This window comes from Cygnus olor, chromosome 23, assembly GCF_009769625.2.
Source record: "Cygnus olor isolate bCygOlo1 chromosome 23, bCygOlo1.pri.v2, whole genome shotgun sequence".
NCBI lineage: Eukaryota > Metazoa > Chordata > Aves > Anseriformes > Anatidae > Cygnus > Cygnus olor.
In genome coordinates, this window is record NC_049191.1 from 3,801,193 (window position 1) to 3,814,464 (window position 13,272).

The 13,272-nt window shown below is 49.2% G+C and overlaps 1 protein-coding gene across 4 annotated transcripts; it reads left to right on the plus strand.

The window, feature by feature from the left end:
- Positions 1-396: 396 nt before the first annotated feature.
- CEP85 (centrosomal protein 85) lies at positions 397-13,211 on the plus strand. Of its 4 annotated transcripts, none has more exons than XM_040534837.1 (14): positions 397-454; positions 1,351-1,423; positions 1,972-2,124; positions 4,311-5,035; positions 5,683-5,816; positions 6,689-6,806; positions 7,193-7,378; positions 7,743-7,895; positions 8,169-8,323; positions 8,827-8,950; positions 9,410-9,460; positions 9,545-9,652; positions 10,298-10,526; positions 10,793-13,211. In XM_040534837.1, exons 2-14 carry the CDS (start codon positions 1,369-1,371, stop codon positions 10,954-10,956), a joined length of 2,355 nt encoding a protein of 784 aa, XP_040390771.1. In that variant the 5' UTR covers positions 397-454; positions 1,351-1,368; the 3' UTR covers positions 10,957-13,211. The 4 variants fall into 4 exon arrangements, with proteins under 4 accessions (XP_040390771.1, XP_040390772.1, XP_040390769.1 ...); XM_040534838.1 differs by lacking the exon at positions 397-454 and adding an exon at positions 739-868; XM_040534835.1 differs by lacking the exon at positions 397-454 and adding an exon at positions 1,219-1,266.
- Positions 13,212-13,272: the final 61 nt, after the last annotated feature.

Genomic DNA, 13,272 nt, shown 5'->3' on the forward strand with positions numbered 1-13,272 from the left:
GTTCCTTCTCCAAATTTCAGGACTTTGGGGGTTCCTTCTCCAAATTTAATTATTTTCGGGTTCCAACGTTAATGACCGCAGGATTCCCTCTCCCCTGTGGGCCGAGGCAGCGGGGGGCGGGGGCGGGCTGCGGCCCCGTTGCTAGGCAACGCCTCCCCTCCGTTGCTAGGCAACGCCCCCCTCCGCCTCTACACTGCGCAGGCGCACGGGCACAGCCGGCGCCCCTCCTTCCCCGAGGCCCCGCCCTAGGGGTGGCCGCCCCGGACACATTCCTTCCGCTAACGGCCGCCGGGGCGGGGAATCGGCGTTGGGGACAGCCAATGAGCGACGGGAAGGGGCGGGGCCATCGCGCCTGATGGGCTGCGAGGGAGGACGCTGTGCCCTGGCCCCGCCCCCCCGCCGGGGCTGTAACGGTCGCGGCGCGCGGGGAGCGCGGGCGCCGCCGCGGAGCCAGGTGAGGGCCGGGTCCGGCCCGGCGGGGGCAGCGCGGCTCCCCCCTGAGGTGAAACCGGCCCCGTGAGGTGATACCGGGCCCCCACCCGGCCCCCCTGAGGTGAAACCAGCCCCCCCGGGCCGGCCGACCCCCGCCTCAGCCCCCCTCCCCCGCGCTTCAGGCCGGGCGCTGCCCCCTTCCCCTCACGGCCCGGGCCCGTCCCCTGCTGCGGGAGCGGCCCCGGGCCCGCTGCTGGCGCTGGGAACACGGCCGGGGGCTCCTCTGCAGGCGCTTCGAGCGCTTTGGCTCTCGCATTGCCCGGCGCACGCCGGAGTTTCTCCCCCTCGGGGTCCCGCTGCAGTGCTGGGGAGCGAGGGAATTCCGTTTCCTCAGGAAATCCATCGCCCCAAGCACTGTGATAAATCTCGCTTTGGGGTAGGTGCTGACGGGCGTTCGTGGTACGTAACGCGGAGTTCTTTCTGCGTGTAGTTGCTCAGTGACCTCCACAGAGGGCAGGAACGACCTGTGTTGGATTTAAGACTTTTAAAGGGAAATTTCCAGTCGCTGTAAGAGCCGGTGCATAGATACCATGGTGACTGATGCTCTATAAATAACTGCAATGGGTATAACACATGCCCCGGTTGAAAGGCGCTGCTGAGCAGCTGCGTACCTGGAGAATGTTGCAAACAGGAACTCTCCTCAGTTCTCAGGCACGGAGAAATCCTGCAATAATTGCTCGCTTTTAAGAACTGCCTCTGTTGCTGCAGTGATGCCCTCGGGGGATGCTAATTAAATCTGCAATGCTGTATTACTCTGGACGAAGGGTAGCTGATGTGTGTGTATGCTGTGCTTGGTCAGTGGGAGCGGGGTTTGGTTTGTACTCATTTAAAGTATGATTTTTATTTATTGCCTTGTAGTTGAGTGGAACAAATAAGATGGCTGCTCTTGAGAAACACCCAGACCTGAGGCTCCAGCAGAACAGTCCATCGGGTAAGGGCAGTCTTTTCTTTAAAGCCGCGCTGCTGTGGGATCCTGTTTCAGTTTCCCTGAGGAGACGTGACCCTGAGAAGAGTTATTTACCAAAAGCTTTATATTAAAAGACAATGTCCTGTTCCTGCAAAGTTAAATCATCGCGTGGGTATCCAAGGGTAGACCATCGTTTGATAATGGACCCATCTCTTGAATAACAACTGATAAATTGAGAAGAGTTCTTAACAACTAATGCAAGAATGTAGCTTTACCATTAATAGTATTGCCACGTGCCAGCACTGCTCCTAATTATCAGAGTGTCAGTTTAGTGTAGTATCACCAAACTTATCAGTGGAAGTATAATTTATTGCTGTTTGTTCTGACTTCCTTAACAAGATTGATTTTTTTTTTTTTTTATATCTGTTGATACTATTTGACCTCCTTGTGCTTCCAAAAGAGATTTCTTTAGCAACAACACTAAGGGTAATTAAGTATGGCTTATTAAATTGTATAGTAAGACTTTTCAGTCTGTTGCTAATACATAAACGTCACTGCCTTTTTCTCTCTAGCTCCCAGCCCCACTCAGAAGAGTCATTTCTCAGAGACCAACTGGAAGACGCCGATGTTGTCTGTGAAGTTCCAGAGCCGCCTCAGTCGCTGCTCGAGTGTGGCCGACAGCGGGGATGCAGGCATTGGGACCTCCTGCTCAGACAGCACAGAAGGTGATTGTCAGCACGGCATCACACAGTAACGATCCCAGATTTGTGGTTTTCTTAAGACCACCAAGCATTAAACGGCCCAATATTACCGACCCCCAGAGAATGTAGAACTCGGAGGGAGCAGTATCTGTAGTGATGTTTAGAGACCATTTCAAAATCAGTGCTTAACTGCACAGATATGCTGCCTAAGATACAGATAAGTAATTAAGGAAATCACTTTTTCTCCAGGCTAGCTTGCTTGTCTTTTAACTGTAATAAGCACTTTTAACTGACTAGAGAGCCGTATCGGTGACTTGCTGTTTGATACTGGTATATGGGTGCTTTAGTCTTGTGTGCTGTTTTAACAAACCATTTACAGCTGCCTCTAGAGACTTAAGATCAGTGTGCCTTTGTGCATAAGTTCTGTCAGTGTTAAAGTTGTGTGCCTCTTCCTGGAGAGTGCTGGAGTCTTGCACTCAGCTAAAGCATGGGAAGTGGAACTGCTTGACCCGGCGTTCCCTCGTGCTTGTATTTTCATCTTCATTCATGAGAGTGACATAAAACACTGTTGATTCACTGCTGCTTCTTCCAGCAGGGAGGAAGTTTGTGTTATTTAAAGCAATGTACTTCACCCATTTGTGCGTTTCACGAGCCGCCCTGTGTCTTTTGAGTGAGCTACAGATCTTAATATCTGTGAGGTGAAATGAAGGCTTTTAAAAGCCTATGGCCTGTGGAAATATTACTAAAGGGTGTGTTTAAGAGTCTCCTCTAGCCTTTCTCAGGATAATAAAGCTCCCAGTTGTATGCTGAGGGCAGGGGAGGTGATATTTCTTTGGGAAATTGCCCTTCTGAATATCGCAGAGCGATAGCCTTCTTTCTTAGAGCTTAGGCTGAATTGCAGCACCGAAAGCTGGCTGAGCCACGCTGACTTTCAGGTCAGTTCATCGCTTAGAAATGTTGTTGTGACAACCCTTAGCACATTCAGGGAACCGATTCCAGCATCCGCACGTGGCGTGCTGGTCAGTGAACTCAAGTTCCTGATAGTGACACTGGGGGATAAATTTAGGGGCTGTAAAAGGAAACTGTACTGTCTCTCCGCTGTTTGCCAAGGTGAATGTACTTGGGACTGCTTGGTAGCACGGTGTTCTCTGGAGTTCCTGGGCACAGCCAAGCAGTGTCTGAAGAGATTCCCCCCCACGCTTTCTGCTCATTTTTGAGGAAAGGGTCTTGTGCCTTTATCGTGATAGTTTTCTGTGGTTTGGTGATGGTCTTTTCAGAACCTGGTTTCAGTCATCTTCAGATTGTTACCTTTTATTCCTCCTTGTAGCAGTGGTTATAACCACACCGAAGGGTGACCTTGCAGTCCTGACCTTGGATTAAAGAAACATCATATGGGGATGGGCCTTTAGCCAAACCCGTGAAGAAAACAAGCTTGTGTGTCCAGGAGAAACCTGAAGTTAGTGTGATACACCATGTGTCGGGACGAGGAGAGGAAACAGGCGTTTTGGTGTTTGCTTTTCTCAGCTCTTGCTGTTGCTGTATTGAAATCTGAGAGCTGCTAAGAATAACCCTACGCAGCCAGGTTTGGTGTCTGTCCGACAGGACAGGCTCACGTCGGGGTGCGTTTGCTGTATCTCATTTCCTGTGGCAATATTCGAGAGCCATTCCTGTAGCTTCTGGAAAAAGCTTTTTTCCTGCTGCGTCCTGGAGGAGTTCGAAGGTCAACTACTCGGTGATGTAGTGTTCAGCTGTGTTTGAAGCTCATCATGGGCTTAAGTGGAGTCTCCAGTTAGCTTTGGTTACAATTCAGAGTCGCTGAGCTGTGGGACGGGCAGAGCAGAATCAAGGTCTCAGTGTTCAGCTGAGTAAGTTTCAGCCTTTTTATTCAATTTAAAGGACTTGGTTTCTGTGTGTGTTGAAAGATAACCTTATTAATTTAAGATTACGTTTGAGTAGCTAGTGTATTAGCTAGCTAGAGTCAGATAAAAATGTGTACTGATCTAAACGTGGATTCTACCTGTGGTTTTACTGTGGTAGGAAAATGTCAACAGGCTCCCGAAACTTGTAGTGAGGGGGAACACAGATGTGCCTTAGTCCCCCTTTTGTATGGGGGAAAGGTTCACTTTTTTAGATTCTTTAGGAAAGTTGTCCAGCTGTTCGTGCAGGCTGTTTTCAGGATTGTAATTAAAGCATCGCTCTTCTTTCCCTAGACTTTTGCAATTCCAGTAACGGTTCCTCATTCCAGCCCATCAAAACCCAAGTGACCATCCCGACAGCCCATGTTATGCCATCCACGTTGGGTGCCTCGCCCTCCAAGCTGTGCTTGGCAGGGGAGCAGAGCTGTTCGCAGAGTACTTCCAAAACTGCTGTGCCAGGTTCGGCTTCTGAACACGCAGGACTCATGAGAAACGGAGACTTTAATGCCGGGAAGTCATCTCAGGTGCCGCCCAGGGATCTCTTGCGTCTCTACGGGACTTCAGGGGAAAATGGTTTTGAGCAATCCTGGCATCCTGTTTCTGATCACATGAGAACAGAAGATACTTGGAAGTTTGACACCCCTGCCATTGAGCGCACCCTTAATCAGTCTGTCTTTCTGGATAGTTTGTGCGCTGACCCTCTCCACAGGTTTCAGAAGTTCAATCCAAACTCCGGGGCAGCTGAAGCAGGGAAGGAACACTATAAGGTGCTGCCAGAGAGCAAGCAGGCTGCGGGGGCTAATGGAGTCTGTGAAACCCAGGACGGAACGTGGCCAAATGGCGGCAGGCTGATGCCAACGGGACTCCAGGCTAACAATTTCTTTTCAAAACCAGTAACTCCTCCATCTCGATCATGGATGCAAGACACCTGCACGCTACATCCGCATGAGAGGGTCTGCGAGCTCAGTGCTTGGAAACAACAGCTGGAGAACGTGCGGTTGCAAATAGAGCAAATGCAGGTAAGGGGCACGGGGTGTGAATGTACCAGTTTGAAACTCTTCCTCTCTTCAATCGTGAATCATCGTTTCGGACTTGCGAAGCATGGGAGAAAACGTCTCCTGCTTCTCCCCATCTTACATTAAGTGTCCTAATTACCTGTTTTTACAACATGGGGGGTATCACAGGTGTCACTTGACATGCTGCTTATGCTGAGCAGTCCTTTATTATGTTGCAGCACTGCACAACGCTTCGGTTTGGATCAAGAGGTGAATATTCTGTCCACCAGAAACTGCAAGAAAACTCATCAGTTTCCAGAAGTTCTTAGTGGTTTATAGAATAATTTTATTCCATATCTACGAGTTAGGAAGCAGATTGTCTCAAAAGATGCTGTTGTTTTTTTAGAGGGAAAGTTTGTTTATTGCCTCCTACCAGCTGTACACTAATGGAGACAAATTGTTTCCAGTGAGCTAGCGCAGTGATCTAAAATTATTTGTTAGTCTCCAGTTGTGCTTGGGCAAAGTTACTCGTTCTTGGACATCAACAGAGACTGAAATAGCTGTGTCCTGGCATGCAGATGAGCACACTGTGTGCAAAATAGCTCTAGCAATGTTGCAATTACCTCTGTGGAGCATAAACCTCTCCCTCGTTATTTTGTCTCCTCTTTCAGTTACAAAATGGAGGTGCCTGCCACCACCCCTCCATGTATTCTCCTTCACTACCTGCACCTGATCCAGCCCAGTGGATCAATATCCTGAACTCCAATGAAAACCTGCTCAAGGAGAAAGAGCTCCTTATTGACAGGTGAGGGCTTGATGCTGGTGTGTAGTTTAAGGACTTGTATATTTCCCTTTGGAAAGGGACAGTTTTGAAAATACCAAAGAAAGTTCCTATCTCTGAGTCCTTTTAACCTGAATGATCTTTCTTGTTCTCTAAAGAACACAGTGACCTTTGAGAACAGTCTGCTATTCTCACATGCTCTCCTGCCCTTTGTCGTGGAAGTGGGATGGTGATCCATAAGGGTTCAAATAAAGCAGTTTTGGCTATAATTTTCTGTGTTTTATAACGAATAAAGATTTTTGTTTACATCACAGTCATGCAGAATGTCGAAACTACCACCTCTTTCCTTGAGGAGCTTCTGGTAGCTCTTGGAGATAACTATTTTAAATTTGTTCTTTGTGAGTTTGGGCTGGCAAGGAACACTTCTAGCTAATGCTGGTGGTCTGTATGCTTTTTGAAAAAGTTAGTTTTAAAGAAAACTGCCTTCAGCATCTGGACTGTAAATACCTCTTCTGTTTGCTCATTTTGAGTCCCCTGTTTGTTAATTTCACTCAAAGATCCACAGTCAAGCTGGATTCTCCGGAATGTGCAGGGCTTGCTGTGTTTTATGTACAACTGCTGCTGTGGGGAGTGGTGCAGGAATTTTTTTAAGGGAAGAGACAGAAGAAAAGTTTGTGTAAACTGTGAAGAGGTCAAAAACGAGCAGCTTTCAGATTACTGCTCTGCGGGCCGGTTCTGAGTTGTAGGGCTGTCTTTCCTCTGTGCTTGTCATTATATCAAGTATTAGAGTTGCTGTGGCTCCGTTTATGTTGTTTTGCTCTTTACTACCATTAAAAAGAAGGCGTATGTTTGAGAACAGTGTATTATCTGTTTTGGTTGGTTTTGTTTCTGTACAGGCAAAGACAGCACATATCCCAGTTGGAGCAGAAGGTCCGGGAAAGTGAACTGCAGGTTCACAGTGCCCTGCTTGGCTGTGCAGCGCCCTATGGAGACGTCTACATGTTGAGAATGCAGGTAATCAGGTGCAACAGGCTGTGAGGGGGAAATATGTATTGAATCCCCTGGTCCTACCACTTTTCATTAGGTATTTTCTGAGTAGGAGGGCTATGCAGAGTCTAATTATCCTTTGTGTGTGGTCCTGATTATCTGACATCTCTGAGAGTCGCTGTGACTCTAGTGATTTCAAGCCCTGAAGCACTGAGGTTTGTTTGGAAGCTGTGCTAGTGATGCAAGTGCCCGGCAGCGCTACGACAAGTGTTGTTTCTTGCTATAAGGTGGGCTGAGTGATGCTTGGATATTAGGAGGGCTTAGCCACAGCTCTGAGACAAGCCGGCTGCTTAGTGCCGGTTTCTAACTGTTAGCTCTGACGGACAGAATTCACAGGCTGTCTGTGTTTGCAGGAGCTGCAACGGGAGAACACGTTTCTCCGAGCACAGTTCACAGAGAAGACTGAATCCCTCAGTAAGGAAAAGATTGAATTAGAGAGAAAACTGGCTGCTGCAGAGGTGGATGCAAAGCTGATCCGGGAAACGCTGAAGGAAACTATGCAGAAACATGCAGAGGAGTTAAAGAAGCAGGAAGAAAGGGTATGATCCCATTGCTCTAGAGTTGAGATGTCTTTTCTTTAAGAAGCCAAAATTCATCATAGTGCCTTGGCGAATGAAAGCTTTCCATGGAAATGTAGTGTTGTAGGTATTTTCTGATCTCCGTGTAGAGTACTTTGGTTTATAAGCAAAACCCCTTCCTCCAGTAGTTAGAAGTATTTCAGCACCTCTTCTTTTAACCAGAGAAGAAGCCTGTCTTTAAGCGAGCAGAGATGGTGCTGAGGTAAGGTGGTCTTGCATTTTGAGGTTGAGCGCTGTGCAAACAGGTAAATGAGTAGGCAAATAGAGGACTAAAGAACAGACAAGAAATTATGTAAACTAATCTTGTATATAACCATCCCTGCAGATAAAGGGAAGAGACAAACACATTAATAATCTTAAAAAGAAATGCCAGAAGGAATCTGAACAAAACAGGGAGAGGCAACAGAGAATCGAGACCCTGGAACGATACCTGGCTGATCTGCCAACTCTTGAGGACCACCAGAAACAGAGTCAGAAGGTAAAACCTTCTCTGAGTAACGATGTCTTCTTACTTCTCTGAGTTGTCTCTTCAGACACTTGCTCAGGTGGCTTTTCTAGATCCACAAATAATCCCTTGTGTAGCTGCCCAATTTAAGTTGCAGTCTGCCCTTTTTGGAGGACAAATGTTCCGAGCTGTAGCTCAGAATGGCCGCCCAACTAGTAAAAAATCTGCCTCGTGAGTGTGGCTGAAACATGTTGTGTATGTGACGAAATGCCTGGGAGACCTCTAGAGTTGTGATTGTCTTTGCAGCTAAAGGAATCCGAACTGAAGAGTACTGCTCTGCAAGAAACAGTGCTGGCACTGGAAACAGAGCTCGGAGATGTCCGGGCTGCATTCAGGGAGCAAGAGATGCAGCTGGAAACCCAAAAACACAAGGAACTGGAGCTTCTTTCTACTGTGCGCAGGTAAAAAATCTGGAGGATTAGAACGAGCTTCATCTTAGGACTGAAGTAGCAGCTGCCCGAGGACAGCGATAATTCAGCACAGCCACTGTCCCACCTCTCAGAACTGGGTTACCATTGATTCGTGATGATTGTGACCACTCACCAAAGCACTGTGCAGGTTCTGCATGCCAAGAGTGGAGGGTGGGAGCAGAACAAAATAGCTGAAGGAAACAGGGGCTCCTCTTTGTCACATGAGTTTCTCTCTTGGTTATTGGTCTCAATGTAACTCTCTGGAAAACAGATCTGTGGCCTTCAGTGGTTAGGTCTCTGTAAATGTTATGCCCAGGGCTGTGTCCAGGGAAGGGGACTCCTTCTTTCCCAGCTCTTGCAGTCTGCAAGCTGGGATGCAAACAGGTTGACACTGACATCTGCTATGAAAAGCATTTGCTTCCTCATGTTGTCTAGAGAGGGAAACACCCCACGTAAAGTTGTTTCTCTTTCCCATGGTGTTCTGCTAATTTCAGCTTGCAGGACAAGGTGCAGCAGTGTGTCAAGAATGTGGAAAGAGGACCTCTTGCACAGGATGGGGAGAAACAACAGAAGATAGAAAATGACTCTCTGAAGAAAGAATGTGACTGTCTCAAGAAGGTAACAGGCCCTCCCAACCAGGAACCACACTTTTTTTTTCCTTCCACTGAGTCACTAGGCACAAAAAATGAAATCAAGGACTTCTGTATTAGTAGGCAGTTACAACTGCACTAAAACAGCAGTTTCTGGAGTTCTAAACAGAGAAGTTTTAAGAACTGGTCTTGGTGTGATAACCGTGCACTCACTCGTAGGATAACACTAGAGAGAAGTTGCAGAATACAGAGAAAGGCAGAGGAAAACCACAAGAATGCAACTTCACCAGTCTTTTTATAGCTGATACATCTTTCATCGGGTGCCTTTTATCAGGGAATCTGAGTCCTCTACTAACAGGCAGTAATTAAAGCAGTAAGTGGATAGGAATGAGGAGGAGAGGGGACGCTGTCCTACTGGAGGAGAAGTCTTGGTGTTATTGCTGGAAGTCTGTGTGGCCAGTTCTTATGTCTCTGCTTTTGATTCCAGATTGTGGACAAACAGCAGAAAAAGATGGAGCAGTTGTCTTTGCAAGTAAAGGTGAGGGATGACTGTGGAGGCAACTAGAAATTGAATCTGCTATAAAGCAAGTTAGGCTTACGGTTTTCCCATGCTCTGTTCCAGAACCTGGAAGAACAGGTGGCCCAGGAAGAGGGGACAAGCCAAGCTCTGAAAGAGGAGGCAATGAGAAGGGAAAATGCACTGCAGCAGCTCCGGACTGCTGTGAAAGAGGTCAGAGTGGTGTAGAATACCTGAGCATGGCAGTTGAATGAACAGTGGATTATGTGTTTTAGTAATGCCTTTAATTTGCAGTCAACAGCACAACCTCTCCTGCTTCCTGTTGCTCTGTCAGTGCTCTGAAAAGAGTTCCTTGCTGTTCCTAAACAGGAGCAGAAAGTCAGTTTCAGCTGGGGCTGTGGGTTGTGCTGGAGAGCACTGAAGCAGCCAGCTGGGGGCAGTAAGGCAGTGAGCAGGAGTCTGAACTCACTGCAGCCCTGGCTGAAGGGCAGGGCTGAGCCCCAGTCTCAAGCCTAAAAGGAACCTAAGCGTGGTGGCAGCCCTTGTGGGAAGGGAAGGCCAACGTTGGGGTGAGAGGCTGGTGCACAACTTCCTGAAAGGCTCTCTGCTGCTCCGCACCTCAGCAGGGATGGTGCGGCACCACGGTGCAGCTGTCTGAGCCAGGAAAGCAGACTGCTCACACCCTGTGTAGGGCTGCCGCTTGCTCGCTCTCTCATCTAGTGAGAGTCTGGAGGGCTCGATATAGAAACCTGCTCCTCCTGTCCTCGGTGTTCCCATCGTGGAGCAGTTGTTATGTTGCTGTGAAGTGCTCTTGTTCTGTACTAAGTGGCCACTAATCTGCTGTGGCCACTTGTTCAGCTTTCAGTGCAGAACCAGGATCTCATTGAGAAGAACCTGACCCTTCAGGAACGACTGCGGCAGGCAGAGCTAACGACTCAGCCGCTGCCTGCTGAGACAGCCCACCTTGCCCAGGAGCTGCACGCCGAGCTGGCCAGCTGCCTGCAGGACTTGCAGTCTGTCTACAGCATTGTCACTCAGAGGGCGCAGGGCAAGGATCCCAATCTCTCCCTGCTCCTGGGTATTCGATGTAAGTATGCGGAGTGATGGCATAGCAAACCCTCTGGCTCATGTGCTGCAATAGAATTAAGTACCTCACATAAAGCATGGAAGGTTCTCATCTTTCTGGGCTTCTGAACCTTCGTTCTGTAGTTAGCATGCTGTAAAGATGCGTGCTGTAACAACTAAATGATAAGTAGTACCTCTGTTGCAAACACGCGTTGTCTTTGTGTCGCTTGCTAATGACCCTTGGTCAGAATTGCATGTCTGAGGTAACTCCTTTCTCTGACTCCCCAGCTGCACAGTACTCAGCTAAGGAGAAGGATGACCTGCTGAGCCCCGATGTGCTTGCAAAAAAACTGGTGGAGGTAAAACAGCTTCACAAAGAGGTGGAGGACTTGAGGACGGCGATATCTGACAGATATGCTCAGGACATGGGAGACAACTGCATCACTCAGTAAAGAACTCTCCCCAAAGTAAGACAGGAAATGAAGACTTGAAACTCTCGGGAGACTAGAGCTCCTGCAACCGAAAACCTATTCAGCACTTTACCATCCCTACGCTTGGGTACAAGACGTGGCTTATCCATGAGAAATCAGGGGGGTTGTTGCCAGAATCGTTGAGCTGCTGACTGGCTAACTGGAATCATTCAGGGCTTCGGTGTCGGGCTTTGCAGTAGCTTTGATCTTGTGGAATGTGTTTGTGCTGTATTTGCTGGAGCTGGTGTGGTCTCCGACTCTGGGAGATGAATTCTGAATAGCCTTCCAGGCATGTCAAACGCTGAACATGCAAATGTGACAGTTAAAACCAACACTAAAAGGAAACAGATGCCCTGGTCTTTCTGATAAATTCTCTGTGCAGATCCTGTGCAACTTGTAAGACCGGAGTATTATCAGGGTGTTTGGGGGAATTCTGGATTTCGTAGGCAGGCAGGTGTGCTAGTTATACCACTGCTAATTACACGAAGGTGCTACAGGCTTCTCAGATGCTCTGTGCGCAGTTCTGGCTTGGATACTTGCGTAGCCACGCATGGAACAGGACCTGCTTTGCTCAGGTAGATGCAACCAGAGTCTTCTGGTAGCCAGCAGAAGTTAGGGAATAAAGCAACGCTAAAAAAAGACTCCAAATGCTCCCCCTGAGCCCTGTTACCCCCAGAAGCCTTAAGCCTTTTATCCCCCTTGAAATGGCACTCCGAGCGTGAGTTATGATTCAGCCTGCAGAGGAAGCAGATTGATGCTGAAGTGCCTTAATGTGCTAGAGAAACTTCCTGTCCATGCACTGCCTTGTGCCTAATGCGTCTGCTGGCAGGGCGAGGAGTGGCTGTTTCTTGGAAGCAGCCTTTAGAGCCATCACAAACCATCCTGCAGAGCCTTGAATGCACGGAACCCCTGCCTGAGCTGCAGGGGGGGCCCTGCTGCAGGCCAGTGGGGAGACACCTCTGCTTGGGTCTCTGCTCGTTAGGGAGAAAGCCATTCCCATTCCGGTCCTGAGAGGGCAGCAGGATTGTACAGCTGGGTCCAAGAGCTCTTCCTGATCCTGGCGAGGCTCTGGCTGTTTTAGTGCCCCTGCTTCTCTGGTTGCTCCCGACTCTTGTCCTAAATAATTGGATTTCTAAATAAATCAGCGTGGGGTGCAGCTCATTTTGTCACAGCCTCCTGGATCTGAGTGGCAACTTCTCGGTACTGAGTGTTGATGAGACAATGCTGTGGTGCTGAGGGTGAAACTTGTTGTGGTTGCCATCTCACTCTTGACTCACAAGCTAAGAGACAGTGATAAAATAGGGGAAAAATGCTGCTGAAACTTCTGCCCGTTCAGATGTTCTTGGTTCGTGCTGGGGCTCTGAGCCCCACCTTTAGGAGAAATGTTCTTGTTATTCCTTTGAGTTAAAAGTTAAGACCAAATCTGTTTTGTTCTTGGAGTTTGGCTACCACGGGTGACGAATTGGTTAGTATGCCAACCCACAGCACAGCTTGTGGAGCTTTCAGCATCTGATGTATTATTACATTTCTGGCTGTGTCTGTCCCTGGACTGCTGATGCCATGTCCTGAGCTAACTGTGGGCCGAGGCTGTTTCTTGAAGTCACTTGTCCTGGCTGCCGAGAGTTCTCTGGGCACAGGAGGCAGGGCGGCGCCAGCTCGGCAGGTTGCTCTCCGGCAGGCCGGTGGTACGCCCTTCTCCCCACACCGTCCTCGGGGTGCTGGCAGATTTAATTCCCAGGCGCTGTGAGGGGACACGCGTGCCCCTACAAAACTGGCTGTGCAAATGGGATCACAGCACAGAAACCTCATCTCAGCCCGTGCTCGCAGCCGCACGTCTGGCCCTGTGCTGGCTGCGTCGGCTCGGGCCCCTTCCCCACGCCCTGGCTTCCGTGTCGCTCAGGTCGTGTTATTCCCTTTGGGGAAGAGAAAGGCCGTGTCGCTATCCTGCAAAACTGGACGGTTGGCTTAAAACGATGATTCCCGTTCGTGTCCGTGTGCCTGCCAGCCCCCGGGTGGGGGAAACGTCGGACCTTTCTTTGCACAGCACCCAGGGCCGGGCCGGCAGGACCACGTCCCTCGCCTTGCCCCGTTGCTCGTGCAGCGTGCGTTCCGCTGCTCCGCTCCGGCCAGCCCCGCGCTGCGGTTTTGTCGAGCGCGGGTGTGTTTATACGAGCGTTTGTCTTACCCACTTGTTTGTACCGAGTATTTTGAGTATAAAATAAAGCTGCTCTGCTCCACTCGTGCAAAGCAGTCCTGGGTGGCAGGGTAAGGACCGGGGCCGGGGGGGGGGGGGGGGCT